Source organism: Mustela putorius, unplaced genomic scaffold, assembly GCF_011764305.1.
Source record: "Mustela putorius furo isolate JIRA1106 unplaced genomic scaffold, ASM1176430v1.1 tig00000508_pilon_pilon_pilon, whole genome shotgun sequence".
Classification (NCBI taxonomy): Eukaryota; Metazoa; Chordata; class Mammalia; order Carnivora; family Mustelidae; genus Mustela; species Mustela putorius.
The window spans coordinates 6,294,845-6,310,862 of NW_025421402.1; the positions used below are offsets into that span (position 1 = coordinate 6,294,845).

The following is a 16,018-nucleotide window of genomic DNA, read 5'->3' on the forward strand; positions in this document are numbered from 1 at the left end:
TTATTTATTTGAAAGAGAATAAGAGAGAGAACCTGAGATGGGGGAGGGTCAGAGGGAGAAGCAGACTCCCCGCTGGGTGGGGAGCCTGATGTGGCACTCAGTGCTGGGACTCCAGGACCATGACCTGAGCTGAAGGCAGTTGGTTAACCAACTGAGCCACCCAGGCGCCCCAGCAGTTCTTTTCATAGCCTGCTGGTCTCCAGAAGTCATCAGAAAGCCGCTTGTGCCTTCCTAGCCTTCAGCTGCCTTGGCTCCTTTCTATCCAGTCAAGCAACCGAGGTCTTCTGCCAGTAAAGGCCAGGTCGTTTCTCTCAGCTTCTGTTTCATACAGACCAGGGCTGACTAACAGGAGGGAGAGGGAGGTGACAATATGCCTGTGAACTCCGGGACGGCTTTTCCCTCCCACCGCCTGCTTACCTACATGGAAAAACTTCCAACCAGTATTTCTGCTCTTAGGGATGCAGGTCAACCTCAGCATAGTTTTTGATCCTTCAGGATTTCAGGGGACCTGGAAAGGTGACCCATCATACATCTTTATCAGATTATTATTTATTTTAATGGTTCGCCAAGTGACAGCCAGAGTTAATTCTCAAACAGTGACATGAATGAAAAATTCATTTCCGGAATCACAAGTAGAAACATGAGTGAGAGGAAGGAATTTGCATCCATCTCCTCTGAGAATATTGGCGGTTTTCTGAGCAGTCTGGTCTTGTCTTAAGGGTTACAGTTTTCTTGGTGAGGTTTTTTTTTCCTCATTAGGAAACCTTTAGAGTCTCCTGGGGTGACCTGCCGAAGAGGGGCCTTTGAGGGTTGAGATGTTAGCAATAGATGTTTCCTGAATGTTTTCCACCTCTGGGTCCTGCCGTGCTGTTCCCAGCCCCACGGTGAGGCACTGGGTGGGGATTAGGCTGTCACCCAGGAAAGACCGACAGCAGGTGAGCGGGCAGCTGGAGCAGATGGAAAGGGGAAGGTGACAAGGGAGTCTTGTTGTCACACAGATGTTCTCGTGCACAGACACAAAGGAGCAGAGGGAACAGGTCAGAAGTAAAGCAACAGAAATGATTTGGTATAGGGTTTGTTTTTGTTTGCTTTAGACTTAATTGAGAGAGTAGGGCTACACTTGAGGGCTTGGATTGTGACCACTGAGGAAGGTTCTCTCAGGGGAGAATGAGACTGTTCGTGTCTTTCCTCATTTTTCAAGCATTTATTGAATGTCTCCTGTCAGCTGGGCATGGTACTAAGCATCAGGGATGCAAAGAATAATGACTTTGACCTTAGGGAAAAGGCAGTCTGGAGAGGAAGACACATGACTTGGAAGCTCTCTGTGCCCGGGCCATGTGCAGTTTGCAGAGGTACATGCAGGGACACCTGGGGAACATGGGAAAGCCAGGATGTGCATCCCCGAGAAAGCAGGCTTTTTCTTTGTTTTTGCATGAGAAAGAGAGAGAAGAAATACACACTCTTGGTTAAAATTTTACACTGTACAGAAAGGTACAGAGTAAAAGTAACTCCTATTTTTTTTCACCTTTCTTTCCTGCCTTCATCCTATGTGGACACTTGATGTATAATTATCCTTGTTGCTTAATACATCGAAAGAAGGACAGAAGTATTGCAATTTGAAATGTTTTATCCACTTTTCCCTCCTCCACTATGTCGTGTGTCTCCAATGAGTCACGGATCATACCAATTTGCCTCTGAGTTTAGATGTGGGCAGATGACCCCCAGCCCAGCAGACGCGAGCCACTGTATAAGGAGACAACCAGGGTGAACGATGGTCCCTGTGAACGGCTGCAGGGTAGTGTAGACAGACACCGTGTCAAGGCTCAAAATGGCCTGGCACTCCCATTTCCTAGCTGGCAGCGACCTGCAGTTCAGCCGCCATCTCCCAAGGTCATCTTCTGATCTGTAGCATCTGTAGCAAGCAGCCAGCGATGTTGTCTTCCCTAACGTGCTCTGCAGAGTCACGTGGGTAATATGTGCTAAGGGGCTCTGAAAACTCCTGAACTGCTCCACGTATATAAAGAATTAATACTCTGAAGTTTTGTTCTGCTCCTCCTTCTGCTGGGCACCCTGACGGATGGAGTGTGCTGTCTTGTCGGTTGAGCGCACGCCCCGAATTGTCACAAGACCTGTGTCTGGAAACTGACTCCGCAGCTCACTCACTGTTTGACCTTGAGCAACCTGTTTAATCTCTCCAAATCTTGGTGCCCTCATCCGTAAAATGGGGATGTGCTAATCCGAGTTCGTAGGGTTATTTTGAAGATTTGATGAATTGTCCAGGGAAATCGAGTCCCTCCGGGGGCAGATAAGGGCTGAGAGAGGTCAGATCAGAAAATGCTGCACAGCGATGGTGTTTTGACGGGTGGAACAGCTGGAAGTACGTTTCCATCACCTTGTCTTGTGTTGAGAACTGCCTTTACATGTATATGCGGGGCGGGGGGCCGCAGCCCCTCTCTTCAAATGCTCAGAAATCCCAAGGTCTCTGCCAAGACTCCGTGCAGAAGAGAGGAAGGAGCCGAGTAAGAGAGAGCTCAGACGGAGATGCTGTGCGTGCTGGGTCGCAGCCCTTGGCATTAGTCGTGATGTGCTGGAATGCACCCCAGGGAGGGGCCAGGGTGTGGCAGGATATCAGCGGAGGTGACAAGTGGCAGGTGTGTGTCCTCACACCAAGAGGATCTGGGCTCAGTGAGTCCCTCCACTCCACACCTGGCCCATTGTTCTTCAGGGGAACCAGAAGGGATGGCTGAGGGGCTCTAAGAGATGGTTTGGGACTGGCCAGCATGGAGCTCGCTCCCCAGAGAACACAAAGCAGGCGACTCAGGCATCCTGGAAATCAGCAGCCATCCAGATGCTCAGGGCCTGAGTAGAAACAAAGAGATAAAAAAGGCACCTAGTAGAAATCGGGTCAGAAACGAAATGCTCTCTTGTAAAAAGGAAATTGTACAGCTGAGCATCTGTGATTTTTTTTTTCCCCTCCTGCTGCTGCTTCTTCAGGAGTCTGACCGCTCCTTTTCTTCCTCCCTTACAGAAAATGAAGGAGTACCTGGAGGGCAGGAACCTCATCACCAAGCTACAAGCCAAGCACGACCTTCTCCAGAAAACCCTGGGAGAAAGTGAGTGTGGGAATTCGGCTGGAGGTTTGGCGATGAGGGGAAGGCCAGGCCCCGAGCTACCTGGCTGAGCCTCCATCCTGAGCCCCTCGGGCCTGATCTTGTTATGTGAATGCATTGCTTTTCCTAGTCTGTTTGATGGGAAGTCGCTGCCCCAGTGACTGCTTGAGTAATGGGAGGAGGCCGGTGCTTAATGAAGCACTGGTGTGCACCATCCATTGGTTTAAAGGGCGCGTGCTTGCTCTCCCCCGGCCCCCTTCTCTGCCACAGCTGGGGCACAGGAGCCGATGGGTCTCTTACCCTCCAGACACTTTGTGGAAACTCTCTGCTCCTCTGTAACGGGACCGAGGCGGCAGCCGGCGGGCAGGGCCGGCGAGCCTGGTGAGCAGCGGCTCTGAGGAGAAGAGAGGCTTCTCGAAGGCTGGCCTGACCCCCAGACGCCTGTGTAGAGCAGCGCTTTCTTTCCGATTGGGAGGGTCCTGCGGCTCAGCGGCAGCCCTGTCCGCTGTGGCCGCGCTGAGGCCGTGGTACTGAACAGCCTGTCTCGTCCAGGAATCAAGGATGATTTTACCCAGACCCTGGAAAGTAGCAGAGCAGGGGACTGGACTGGCACTCTGGACTTTGTCTCCTCAGCTGTCAAACAGAAGACAAAGGCTGAGAGAGAAGCTTCCCTGGGGTTTTGGGCAGCCTGCCCCAGTCCTGCCTAGCTCTCAGCATCCTATGGTTAATGGGGTTCCCAGGTTGGGGGTGCCTCTGAGTGCCCCCCACCCTCCCCCGCCCTGCTCATCTCTCCACTCCGAGACGGGGTGCGGAGGCGACAGCAGTGTATGGCAGCACTGGCGGGAGGCAGACCAGCAGAGAAGGCACGCGTGAAAGGAACCCTTGAGCGCTTTTCAGACAAACTGCAGAGTGAAGAGGAGCATGGGGGGTACTTGCTGGATCATTGGCATCAGGAATGAGAGCCACACTTGTCACATCGGAGCCTCCCTCCCGCTCGTCCCATCCGATCCTCCTCCCGTGCTGGACGGTTCCCCCAGATGCTGAATTCTTTTTATCTCTGATATCTTTGATCCTGTGATTGTAGAGGCATTTTTTTTTTATGTGAAGAATGCCTGTGAGGTCACTCCTGTTCTCTTTCCTCCCTGCCAACCAAGGGACTCAGGCTGAACAGGTTTAGGTGTTGGGAGCCCAGCTTTTCTTACAGAAAAATCTTCACTCTTGGGTTATCAGATAGCTTCATCGGGTATCGGAGAAAAGAAAGCCCAGAACTATTTGAAGCAAGTTCTAACCTTTTTTTTTTTTTTGGGCTAAAACAATCTGAACATAGCTCATAAGTGAAATGGAGAACAGGACCTTGGGAGTGTGTGTGTGTGTGTGTGTGTGTGAGTGTGAGTGGGTCTGCACACACACAAACATGTACTAGATTTGCTGCTGCGGAGGGGCGAAGGTTGGCGTCCATTCATTAATGCCGCAAATTGCCTTCATCTAAAGATGACAAGCTCGAGCAGTAAGAAATAGCCACAGACCTTCCTGTGTGTAAGTCATCGCGGCCCGCCTTCTGAATGTATTTGTCACCGTAACGCGAGAGCCCCTTGTTCTTGCCACAGAGGGATAATTGATGTGTGTGAGTATTCCAGAATGGAAATGGGACAGATGTTGAAAATAATGGCTCGGAATAATATTTTCGCAGATGAAAGCGGAGCCGTTAGTAATGAGAGGCCGTTAGGGGAGGGGGAGGATGTTGCTCAGGATGTGCCGAAGTGTAATCGACAATTAGCAACCTTTAACGGCAAACAGAAGCCCTTCCTCACACCCCCCACCCCGCGCCGCCGGTCCTTGGAGTTGTTTTTCCAGGAGCGTGGAGGAGGCTGGTGGGGCGTGATCTCCCAGCTCAGCGCCGGCTGGCGTTGCCCCTGGTTTATTGAACGCAGACCACGCTTGGTGAACTGAAAGCAAACACATCACATCGTGGCCCATGTGCATATGCCTATGTATTTTTTGTTTTAAACATAAGAATTCTTAGAAACTTGAAGAGTTTCCTTTTTTTAAAGATGGCTGTGATCCATTAAACTTAGTATTAGGGCCTGCTATTGGATTGAGAACCACAAATTTGATAGCAATTAAATCTCATTTCTCCCTTGTCACCCCCAGCCAACCTAAGAGAATTTCATATGGATTGAAAACTAGAAGGTTCTTATCTGCTCCCTCCTCCCCGCAAACAATTCTTCCTTCTTCCTTCTTTCCTTGCCACTCTCACACCATGTGTGTGTTGTGTGTGTGTGTGTGTGTGTGTGTGTGTGTGTCCGTGTGTGTCCGTTACTCTGGAGCAAGCAGACTCATCCCTCCCTCGTCACACACACATCCACATACACAGAAGAGAAGCTGATTTCACCCCTGGGAAGGCTTCTAGTAATTTGTTCTCTAAAACACGGTCCGCCTTGCTGTTGTTCCCCTACAGCCACCCCGTTTTCCCTTTGGGGAGCGGGGCTGGCACACCTCAGCGTCAGGGACATAGCAGCAGCGCTGGGAGCAAGCATGAGAACCAGCATTTGCCCAGGAAGAGGCTCTGGGCGTCTCTCTTCTTTTCTGCCTGGAAGGCCAGTCACTCCGTGAGGCTAGTGGCTTCCTGGGGAGAAGGGGAGGGCATTTCAGTCAGCTCCTGGGAGTGAGTCTTCGTCTCTCTCTCCTTCTGCTTCCACGTGAGCTTTTTGCCTTTGTCTTTCCAACAGGTCAGCGGACAGATTGCAGTCTGGCAAGGTAGGCGTGGCCTGGGTCAGCCCGTGGGAGGGATGAAGAGAGGCCCGTGGGGGTCCCACGGTGGGAAGGAGCTGAGGAGTTGAAGTGCAGAGGCGTTGGGTTTCTGTGCTAAGGAGGGGACTAGGGCGGGGACTGCTTCCTTTCCTTTGCCTTGCTGAACCCATCTGGCCTCAGATGGAAAAGGGGGTCTGCTGTGACTTGGGGCGAGAGCTGAGCAGAATGGGATGAAGGGTTGTCATTTGCTGAAGTAGTTTCAGAGGCTTCCCCAAAGCCATCCAGTCTGCAAGGAAAAGAAGTGTTTGGCTCTGGAAGAACCTGGTAACCTACCCTTAGCTGCTGGATGTCAGCATGTGGTTTGGGGATATCTGTGACCCAGAGAAGGAAGATCAGAAGATAGCGTTTGACCTGAGATTTTCTGCGTGGAAAAGATGACAGCACCTCACTGTTGCTGGATAATGAAATACTACTTTGCACTGGCTTGCCAGACAGCATTGGTAGAAATCCATGCCTGATGTACAAGTTTGCAGCCCTCCCAGTCTTTCCCCACCTCCCCCTCCCTCCCCGACCCCAGCCAAATATTTTCCCTCCCAGTCATGTAGCTGCTCTGAGAAAACTCGTGAGCTGGCCGAGAGCAAGGCATGCATCCAGCCAGCGGTTCTCAGATGCCTAAAAATGTGCTGATTTAACTGGGGAGAGAGCTTTCATGGGCTGGACTCCTGAGAGACCCTGGGTTAGCCCATTATATCAACCACTTATATCTGCCAACACACACACAATAATCATGAGGCCATTTACAATTATAGGCTCATTATTTAGAAATAGCTTCATTTGGCTTTCATCGTTTTGTCACTGTGGATTATGGTAAAGATCCCATTAATATACCAGTCTTGTTGACTAGAGGGAACCAGGATAATGGAATCCCATGGAATGAATATCGTCTTGGTGATAGAGTCTTAATGTAAGTTCACCTGAAGCCCCATATCTGGGGAAGGCTCTGGGAGTGAATAAAAGCTGAGTTGAATTCCCTTATGGTGGGTGACCGTGGGCTGCTCTTTTCCCTCCTTCGAACTCCAGTTTCCTCCTCTATGAGACAAGAAAGAGCATTCCACTAGATCCGAGGAGCTCTAGGATTCCAAAGAGGTTCCTCAGGAGCCGCCTGGCAGAAGGGAGCCCAGCAGCCAGACTCTGGGCCTTCATGTCACCAAAGGCGGGGCTGCGCTGCTGTCCTTGCTTGGGGAGATTGTGTCTGAGTTCCAGTCCCTTTGAGAAGAGGTGTCTAAAGTTCCATGCAGCTTTGCAAGACAATCACACGAAGGATTGCCAAGGTTCCTTCCAGTCTGCTACTTTGTCCTTGAAACTCTAGGAAAATTGCTCCCTAAAGATTTCCAAGAGAAAGAAAACTGTAGCTTCCTTTGATGTTTCCTTGGGTCTCCTGCAAACAGAGAATCTTACTGTCCAACGCAGATACATGTTCCTGCACCTTGAACTAGTTCCTTCCTAGTCTGGTTTTGAATGGTGGCAGGTAGTAAGTACAGAGACCTCTGTTCTGAAAGAGCCTTATTGGGCTTAATTTGGAAAGTAACTCGGTAAGTCTCTTAGCTGGTTCTGACACTGAACTGAATAATACTGCTTGCTTCATTAATTAACACACAGATTGTTTTTAATTCCCTTTTCTCTTTTTTCTCCCTGGTGCTGGTCCATTCCTCTCTGATTTGGCGGGATCAACCACAGGCGTAGCTCCACCGTGAGGAAGCAGGTAAGGGCCCAGCAAGAGCTAGGCTGATCAGGTATGATGATCACATCCCATAGGTGTTTATGGAACCCTGCTGTGGGCAGGACAGCCTTTCCTGACTTCTCGCCTGCATTTGGAAGATACCATTCAGTCAGAGTACGTTTAACAGTACAGCGACTTCACTGATGTAGCCGTCTCAGCTGGATGGAGTCTTCCTGACATTCCTCCCTCTCTAGTCGTGCCTCCTCCTCCTCGTTGCTGGAGATTTGGTTTGACTTAGCAAATGCCCATGCTGTCGCTTCTCTAGGACACCGTGAAAAGGGCCTCACATTTTATAGTTAAGTTCCAAATGTGAGTAGCTCTCAGAAGCTGGTCACCTAGGTCAGACATCTACACCAGATGGCTGTAGGTGTGCAGATTTTTTTTTTTTGTTCTACTGGAGTTGTGGTCATCCTGGTTGCATCTCTTAGACATGCTAAAAATGCGAAGCTAAATCTGGCCCGAGAATGACTGACTGGCCACCTGATGCTCAGCTCTGTGCTTTTGCGTGTGATCTTTGGGGTCGTACTAAAACCTGACACTGGTCAGCCGGCTCTCGTTGCCAATCTCAGGGTAGCATCTTGGAAGGCAGGGCCAGGTAGTGCACATCAGTGGACAGTCTAAATAGTACTTGTGACTGTGCAAAAGAAAAAAATAATAATTACAGTATTTTCTGCAACAGCAAATTTTACTTCCTAATTATATTTTATCACAAATACTCACACCAGCTATGTAGCAGGCCATTAAGCAGGGAGGAGGGGGAGAGCGTTCCACAGTGTCTTTTGTGTCTGCTAGGGGTGGGGAGAACTGATCCAGGCTTTAAAAAATCATTGTGGGTAATTCACAGTGGTGGTAGCCGCAGGGAGGTAATCGAATGTAGAGGGCACATGATTTCTGTTGTGTCAGCGGCCCCAACAGCGTCTTCAGCCCCTGTGACGGCTCCACCAGCTGGGCACCCCCACCAGATACTCAGATGGCAGTGCTCTCCCTTGTCCTAGCTTTTCTGTCACTGCTTTTTCCACGTCCCTGCTTTGGATTTCATTGTAGTGATATAATTATACATTTTAAAATTTATAATTAAATATAATTACGTATAAATGTAATCAGATATAATTATACATTTTTTAATTTATACAAATTTCATTGCATCTTTTCTTCCTCTGGTTCCTCTGTTTTTTTCTTCTGCCCCTTCTCCCATCATTTCATTTAAAACTAGAGAAGAATGGGGGCACCAGGGTGGCTCAGTTGGCTAAGTATCCGACTCGGGTCAGGCTCTCAGGGTCACGAGATGGAGCCCCACGTTGGGGTCCATGCTCAGCTTGGAGTCTGCTTGAGATCCTCTCCCTCTCCTCCCGCTTCCCTGCTCACACACTCTCTCTCAAATAAATAAATAAATAAAATCTTTTTTAAAAAAAAAAATCCCTAGAGAAGAATGGAGTGCCTTCCAAGGATAATCTTTTGCATTTAAAACTAATAAGTGGACAGGTTTCAGCTCAAGTCATGATCTGAGCACTGTGGGATCGAACCCCGCATCAGGCTCTATGCTCAGCAGAGAGTCTGCTTAAAGATCCCTCTCCCTCTGCCCCTCCCCCTCACTTGCGGCGCGCGCGCACACACACACACACACTAGCATGCATGCTTTCTTTCTCTAAAACAAACAAATCTTCAAAAAAAATAAAATTAGTAGATGGATATTTTAAAGAGGGAGCTGGCTTTTTTCCCTTCGACACCAAGGATAGGGCTGAACTTAGCAATTGTTCGTTTCAGTTCCTGGGCTGAAACTGAGCGTCCTGCATCTGGCTGGAACAGAGGTACGAGGTGTGCGGGCCTCCCAGCCTCCCCTGTGGCCATGGACGTGCGGGAGACCACGGTTAGGCGGGCAGTAGGCGGCCCTGGCCCGGCGCGCTGTCAGGGGAGCAGCGCCCATCTGGTGCCATCCTGCCACGTCTACACAGCGGCAGGCAGAGCACATGTGCCTGGTGCTGGGTTTGCGTAAGAGCTTCAGGATGCACCCCAAATCCAATCAGATAAAGACCTGTTTCCATTCTGCTGTCCCAGTTTCTCTCCAGCAGCTAAGATTTTTATTAAATTTTATTTTATTATTTTTTAATGAAAATATAATGTAGTATTTGTTCCAGGGTAGGGGCCTGTGAACCATCAGTCTTACACAGTTCTCAGCACTCAGCATAGCTCACACCCTCCCCGGTGTCCATCCCCCAGCCACCCCACCCCTCCCAGCCCAGCAGCGGCTCAGATCTCATGGTGGGTCGGCAAAGAGTTGTCCTACACTCTGCAGGCAGGTGAATAGTCATCTGGAAGATGAGCAGTCTTGTATAAGGAAATAAATAATTGTTTGGTTTTTTATGGCAAGTCAGCCAAACAAGACAAAGAATCTGGTAGCTTTCGAGGGTCCCTTGTGGGTTCCAGTTTTGACCCTAGCAAAGCCTGGGTTCAAACCACCCCAGCCTTTTCTGTCTCGGCTGCCTCTTCCCAGCTTTCCCTGCTACCCTCCAGCCCAGTATTTTCTCTTTCCCATCACTTTCGCCTCTTCCTAGTCATCTTTCCCCATTTCTCTAAGGGTAGGTTCACTCCCAAGGTTTGATGCCGTTTTGACTTTTCTCCATATTCTTTCCCTTCTCGCTTCATTCCCTTAGAGGAACCTTCCTCTCCTAACTCAAGTGTCCATTGTTCTGAGTCTTTGGATCGAATGTCGAACTGATCGGCGGGACATAAGCTTGGGAGCTGAGATAGCGCCTCCTCCCCAGAGCATCCGTCTCACCCGCCCCCGCCCCATTCTAACTCCCTTAGCACATCCCCTAACTTCTCTGTTTCTCCTGATGGTGGAGGGGGGGCTCTCTGTTCCTCACATTCCCAAAGCCCTGGATATTATCTGTGACGCCTCTTTCTTTCCCATCACCCACATCTAATCAGTCGCATAGACTTGTATTTTCTCCCCTGGTAAAGTGGAAATCTAACAAATGTAATAGAGATCAGTCCCCGGCGAAAATCCTAACTCTCAACCTCAGGAGAAATTATGCCAAACCATAGCTTATTTAGGAACCATCTGGCCACATTCCTGATTGTTCTCTCCTACAAATCACAGGACTGCTTTACTGTTTTCCAAGGGATGCCTGCTACCTTTCTCCCTCTGCCTTTGGTTGAAATGACCCTTAATCTGGTCCAATGGAGATTTGGCCCAACTGTCCTTAAAGGCCCCTTCCAGCCCAGGATTATACCACCACATATATCGCAAACTGAAGAATTAAACATTAGATTCTAACATTGGAGAAGAGAAGGAGAGAGGAGGAAGGGGAGAGACAGACCCAGGAAGAGAGCACACACGACGCTGCTGGGGGCAGAATCCGTGGTGTGCAGAATCAGGGGTGAAGGGAGGGTCTTCGGGGCCCCATGGGAGCACACGGGCACATCCTGGGGAAACGAATTCAGTCAGAGCTCAGAAGTATTACAAGGAGGGGGTGGGCAGTAGGAGGGTCTGAGGCCTTCATGACATTGTCCAGTTTTTGCTCCCACTAGACTCTGTCTTGGGCTCCACTGGAGCAGTGGAGACTAGAAAAATAATGTTGTGTGGTGGGGCCGGTCTCTAGCCCACTCTTATCTGCCACCGATTGACCCTCTGGGCTACTTGCGACGTACCGCTGGTAACCACGGACAGGCAGGCTTGTGTCTTGCTCTCTGCAGTGCTGCTTCCCTTGACTGTCACTGCTCCATTTCCTGCAAGTCTAGGCAGCACTGGGCAGTCCCATAACTTGCTGAAGCCAGTAACCCATGAGCTTCCCAACCTACCTCCTCTGGGTCTCTAAATACAAAGCTGGGGCCAGAAAACCTCTACAAACCCTCATATCACTAACCTCATGATCACTCTGACTACTCTTTAGAAGTGAAAACTGCAATAACGGGACACCTGGGTGGTACAGTCAGTTAAGCGTCTGCCTTGGGCTCGGTCCTGGGATCAAGTCCCACATCGGGCTCCCTGCTCAGTGGGGAGTCTGCTTTTCCCTCTCCCTCTGCTTCTCTGCTCAGCTCCTGCTCTCTTTCTGTCTCAAATAAATAAATAAACTCTTTAAAAAAAAAGAAAAGAAAAATGTAATAACAGTGTTGGTAAACATAAAAAGACCTCTAAAAGGAGATTGATTGATGGGTTGATTGATTTTTAATGGTGGAACCCAGTTTCTTCATCAGAGTATGGAAGGGCTGACGAAGATTCTTCCTCTCAGATCGCCCTGGACTGACTGGTGGAAGTCAGGGGTGGCAACAAGATACCAGCTGCTATGATGGGAAAACTGGAGGAGGCAGATGGGTTAGGGGGTCATGACGATGAGCATTTGGGCCCCTGAGACCTTCCTGAGCCTTGCTGTACCTCGGCATCCTCACACCTTCCTTTGGCAGCAATCCCAGTAAGCCTGGGAGTAAGAGGCCACAACACGCTTTCGGCAGCCTAATTTCTTCATGAAATCCAGCTCCTTCCCTGATCTTGGCCAAACCCCAGGGCCACAGCTGGAAACTTGAGGATGTAAGCAAACCTGTGAAAGGGGCAGAAGCCACAGGACCCATACCACTTAAAAACCAGTCTCTGTCCTAATCTTTTTATTTTTTTTTTTTTTTTAAGATTTTGTTTTGCTTGGGGGGCACCTGGGTGGCTCAGTCAATTAAGTGTTTTACTCTGGACTCTGGCTTGGTGTGAAGCATGCTTAATATTCTCTCTCCCTCTCTTTCCCTCTCTCTCTCCCCACTCCCTCTAAAATAATAATAAAAAATAAAACTAAGATTTTATTCCTTTTAAGTAATCTCTATATCCAACGTGGGGCTTGAACCCAAACCCCAAGATCAAGAGGCGCATTCTCCACCAATTGAATCAGCTAGGTGGCCCTGTCCTGAACTTCTACAGCCCTTTTTAGCTAGGTTTAGGGCCCTTTTTTTTAATGTTTTTCTTCCCCTTAGCTGAATTGTTTTGTGTTTAGCTGTATTATAAAACCCTGCTGGTTTTTAGTAATGGCTTGGCATGCATATTGGGTAGTGTTTGCTGAGCTCCAGGGATGCAGGCTGGGTATACACACTTGACAGTGTGTAGGGGTGTAGGCTAGGTAACAGCGAGATGTGCAATTTCAGAGGGAGACTGCCTGTGTTTGATCCTGGCCCTGCCACTTACCGCCTGTGTCACTATAAGCAGCTGTTTCACCTTGCTAAGCCTTCATCTCCTCTTTTGTCCAATGAGAGTAACAATACACACCCGATGCGACTGTTACCAGGACTGATCCATCTAAAGCCCCTAGTATATCGCCCACCACCTCTATAAATTCCTCTGTAAATGGTAAGCACTAAGGTTCGTGTGCCAGTAGGAAATACTACTCTCCTCACCACCCATCCCTCCCCAGCTGGCAGACATCAAATTGAGGCCCAAAGAAGTTGAGTAAGGGGGCGCCTGGGTGGCTCCGTGGGTTAAGCCGCTGCCTTCGGCTCAGGTCATGATCTCGGGGTCCTGGGATCGAGCCCCGCATCAGGCTCTCTGCTCAGTGCAGAGCCTTCTTCTCTCTCTGCCTCTCTGCCTACTTGTGATCTCTGTCTCTCTCTCTGTCAAATAAATAAATAAGTAAAATCTTAAAAAAAAAATAAAAGAAGTTAATTAAGTGGCAGGGACATGTAGGAAAATGGCAGAGCAAAGGTTGATATCTGGGAGGCCTGCTTCTTAGTTTAGTACCAATTAGTTCCCACAGTTTCTAAGAATTGGGTTTTTTTCTTTTTACCTTTTATGCCAAGTAAACCCCATTACTTTTTTTCTTTTTCTTTTTTTCAAAGATTTTATTTATTTATTTGACAGTGAGAGAGATGACAAGTAGGCAGAGAGGCAGGCAGAGAGAGTGGGGGAAGCAGGCTCCCCGCTGAGCAGAGAGCCCGATATGGGGCTCCATCCCAGGACCCCGAGATCATGACCTGAGCCGAAGGCAGAGGCTTAACCCACTGAGCCACCCAGCCACCTTGTAAACCCCATTTCTGATGTGCCCCTTGGTTCATTGTGCTATCCTCAACTGATAGTAATTAGCACCTACCTTGTGAGAATATCCTGGCCAGTCGTGGAGAGCCAAGAATTGACGGGATCTGCCCTGTGAAGCGTGAGCTATAGCGGTGGCAAATGCAAACAAGATATTTATACTCACACTATTAAGTCACCACCAGGGTAGTGAGAGCCAAGCACAAGGTGCTGAGATCCTGTAGACAGGGGCCCTGATCTCATCTGGGAAGTCTAGCAAAGCATTCCTAAGAAAGTGATACTTGCACTGAGACCCTGAGGGGTGGGATCCCAGGGTGAGGAGAGCATTCTGGAAGTAGGAGCAGCTCATGCAAAGCCATGGACAAAGAACTGATCTAAGGAATGGAAAGAAAGTCGGTGTGGCTGAAACAGAGGGACTAGAGGAAGAGCAGAAGGGGATGAAGCTGGAGGCAAAGGCAGGACCCTAGACACGCAGGGCTGTGTAAAGACACTAATGGGAAGTCTTTGAGAGAAGTTAGCCTAGAAAGTGCGCAGTGGGTTGTGCGCGCTTTCAGAGATAACCTAGCCGCCACGGGAAGGAAGGATAATGTGGTCGGGAGAACGGCGAGGGTGGGAATTGAGATTCTGCTCTACGGACCGGATTGCTGGCAGTAGAGATGGAGAGAAGGAAGTGGACTTGAGCGGTATTTAGGAGGCAAACTTGACAGGACATACTGATTGATGGATTTTGGGTGGCTGAGGGTGGGAAGCTGATTAGGGATGAAAGGTGATCAGCCGCATTTAGGATGTGCTGAGTTTACGGCATCCATGTGGCATTCCAAGGGGGTGGCCGTGGACGTGCTTTGGAACTTGGAGGACAGACCAGACGCTTCTTTGAGGACTGGCCGCTGAGCAGTCGAGACGAGTCCCGCACGGTCTGGCCCATTTTTTTCTGGCTGTGCTGTTTAAAGATTCTGAGGTTATGTTTCTCTTTGGCTTTTCAGGATTCCAGCCAGGCAATTCCTCTGGTGGTAGAAAGCTGTATCCGGTTTATCAGCAGACACGGTAAGCAGGATTACAGTCTTGTCCATATTTGTGCAGAGTGGGGAAGAACTTCCAGGAATTCTTTGCAGAGTAAGAATAGTGATCGGCTCTTTATCCTGACATGCTCAGAAACGGAATAAAAGTCTTATTGGTTCACATAATGTTTGTTACCTCAGAATGGCCACAACTAGACATTGAGAGAAAGGCTTCACATGTTTTGACCCCAGCTGCCTCAGCCACTTACCACACTCCCTTTTCTAGCCCAAGAGTGACTTTTAAATTACGACCGTGATGTGAGTACAGCCGGTAGGATGTGATGGTGGTTTCACCATTACTCACCATCTTTACGTGTGTCCGTCTCCCACCACACAGCCTGAGTCCTTATGTCACACTGCATTAGACTGTTCTGAGAACTACTACTTTCGTGATGTTGCACCAATTCCTAATAACATTTGGGTTTTGTTCTGGTTTGATCTCACTGGATACAACATCAACTGGGGCTTAGTGAGGAGTGGTTGGTCTTCGAGTTGTGACCAACAGATGAGAGTCTTTGGGGCCTGGCTCGTCCTCTGCCTAAGCTTGGATCACACTCTCTGCTCCTACATGAAGCGGGCTCTCATAAACTCCATTCTTCACCAGCTCTCAGGCTGCTGGCACAGAATCTAGCGATGGAGAGGAACCGCCAGAGAATCAAGCTTCTAATTGTCAAGAGCGTGTAGGAGGCACAGATATCTGAGCAAGCAGCATGAAGATTTCTAGGAACTGGACATCAGAAATTGTTTTTGGTTGCCGTCTTATCTCGTTATAGGAAAAGGGACAGAATGAACCTTCTTGCAGCTAGAGAGGTACAGAGATGATCCTTGGAGTCTGTGCAGGGGCAGACATTTTCTCTCCCTTCCTCCCAGTAGGCTGACACATCGCTTGGGTTCATTTTTGGAATAGTAATTATTTTAGCACGCTTACAGCTTATCTCATTCTAATCAGCTACAATTTTTTTCATCTTGTCCCTATTCGCCTGAAGTAACAGCATCATATATCAACAGTCAACAAATATTTATCAAGCCCCTGATCAGTGCTGGGCGCTGTGCATTGTGAAACGGGAAAACAAAAAACAGGGATTGTGCACTGTTTCTGTGTCTGTTTGGTCTTATGATGCAGTTGGGAGAAAATAAATACTCAGTGGGAGAGCTAAATAAAAAGAGATAAGCAGTAGCCATTCAGAATGGCAGTATAAGAAATTTTACAAGATAGTAATGATTAATGATCAGGCAATTGGCAAAGATAAGTCCTCCTGAGTACTGGGGAGGAAAAATTATTTGTGTCTTAAGGACAATAAGAAGAAGAGAGTCT

At 48.9% G+C, this 16,018-nt stretch overlaps 1 protein-coding gene across 10 annotated transcripts in view; it reads left to right on the top strand.

The window, feature by feature from the left end:
* SRGAP2 (SLIT-ROBO Rho GTPase activating protein 2) overlaps positions 1 to 16,018 on the top strand; it is a 230,964-nt gene that overhangs the window by 180,083 nt on the left and 34,863 nt on the right. For all 10 annotated transcript variants that reach the window (XM_004756459.3, XM_004756461.3, XM_004756460.3 and 7 more), the window contains 4 exons: positions 3,029 to 3,113; positions 5,840 to 5,867; positions 7,599 to 7,623; positions 14,629 to 14,689. In XM_004756459.3, the coding sequence (XP_004756516.1) occupies positions 3,029 to 3,113; positions 5,840 to 5,867; positions 7,599 to 7,623; positions 14,629 to 14,689 (199 nt within the window). The remainder of the gene's footprint in view (positions 1 to 3,028; positions 3,114 to 5,839; positions 5,868 to 7,598; positions 7,624 to 14,628; positions 14,690 to 16,018) is intronic.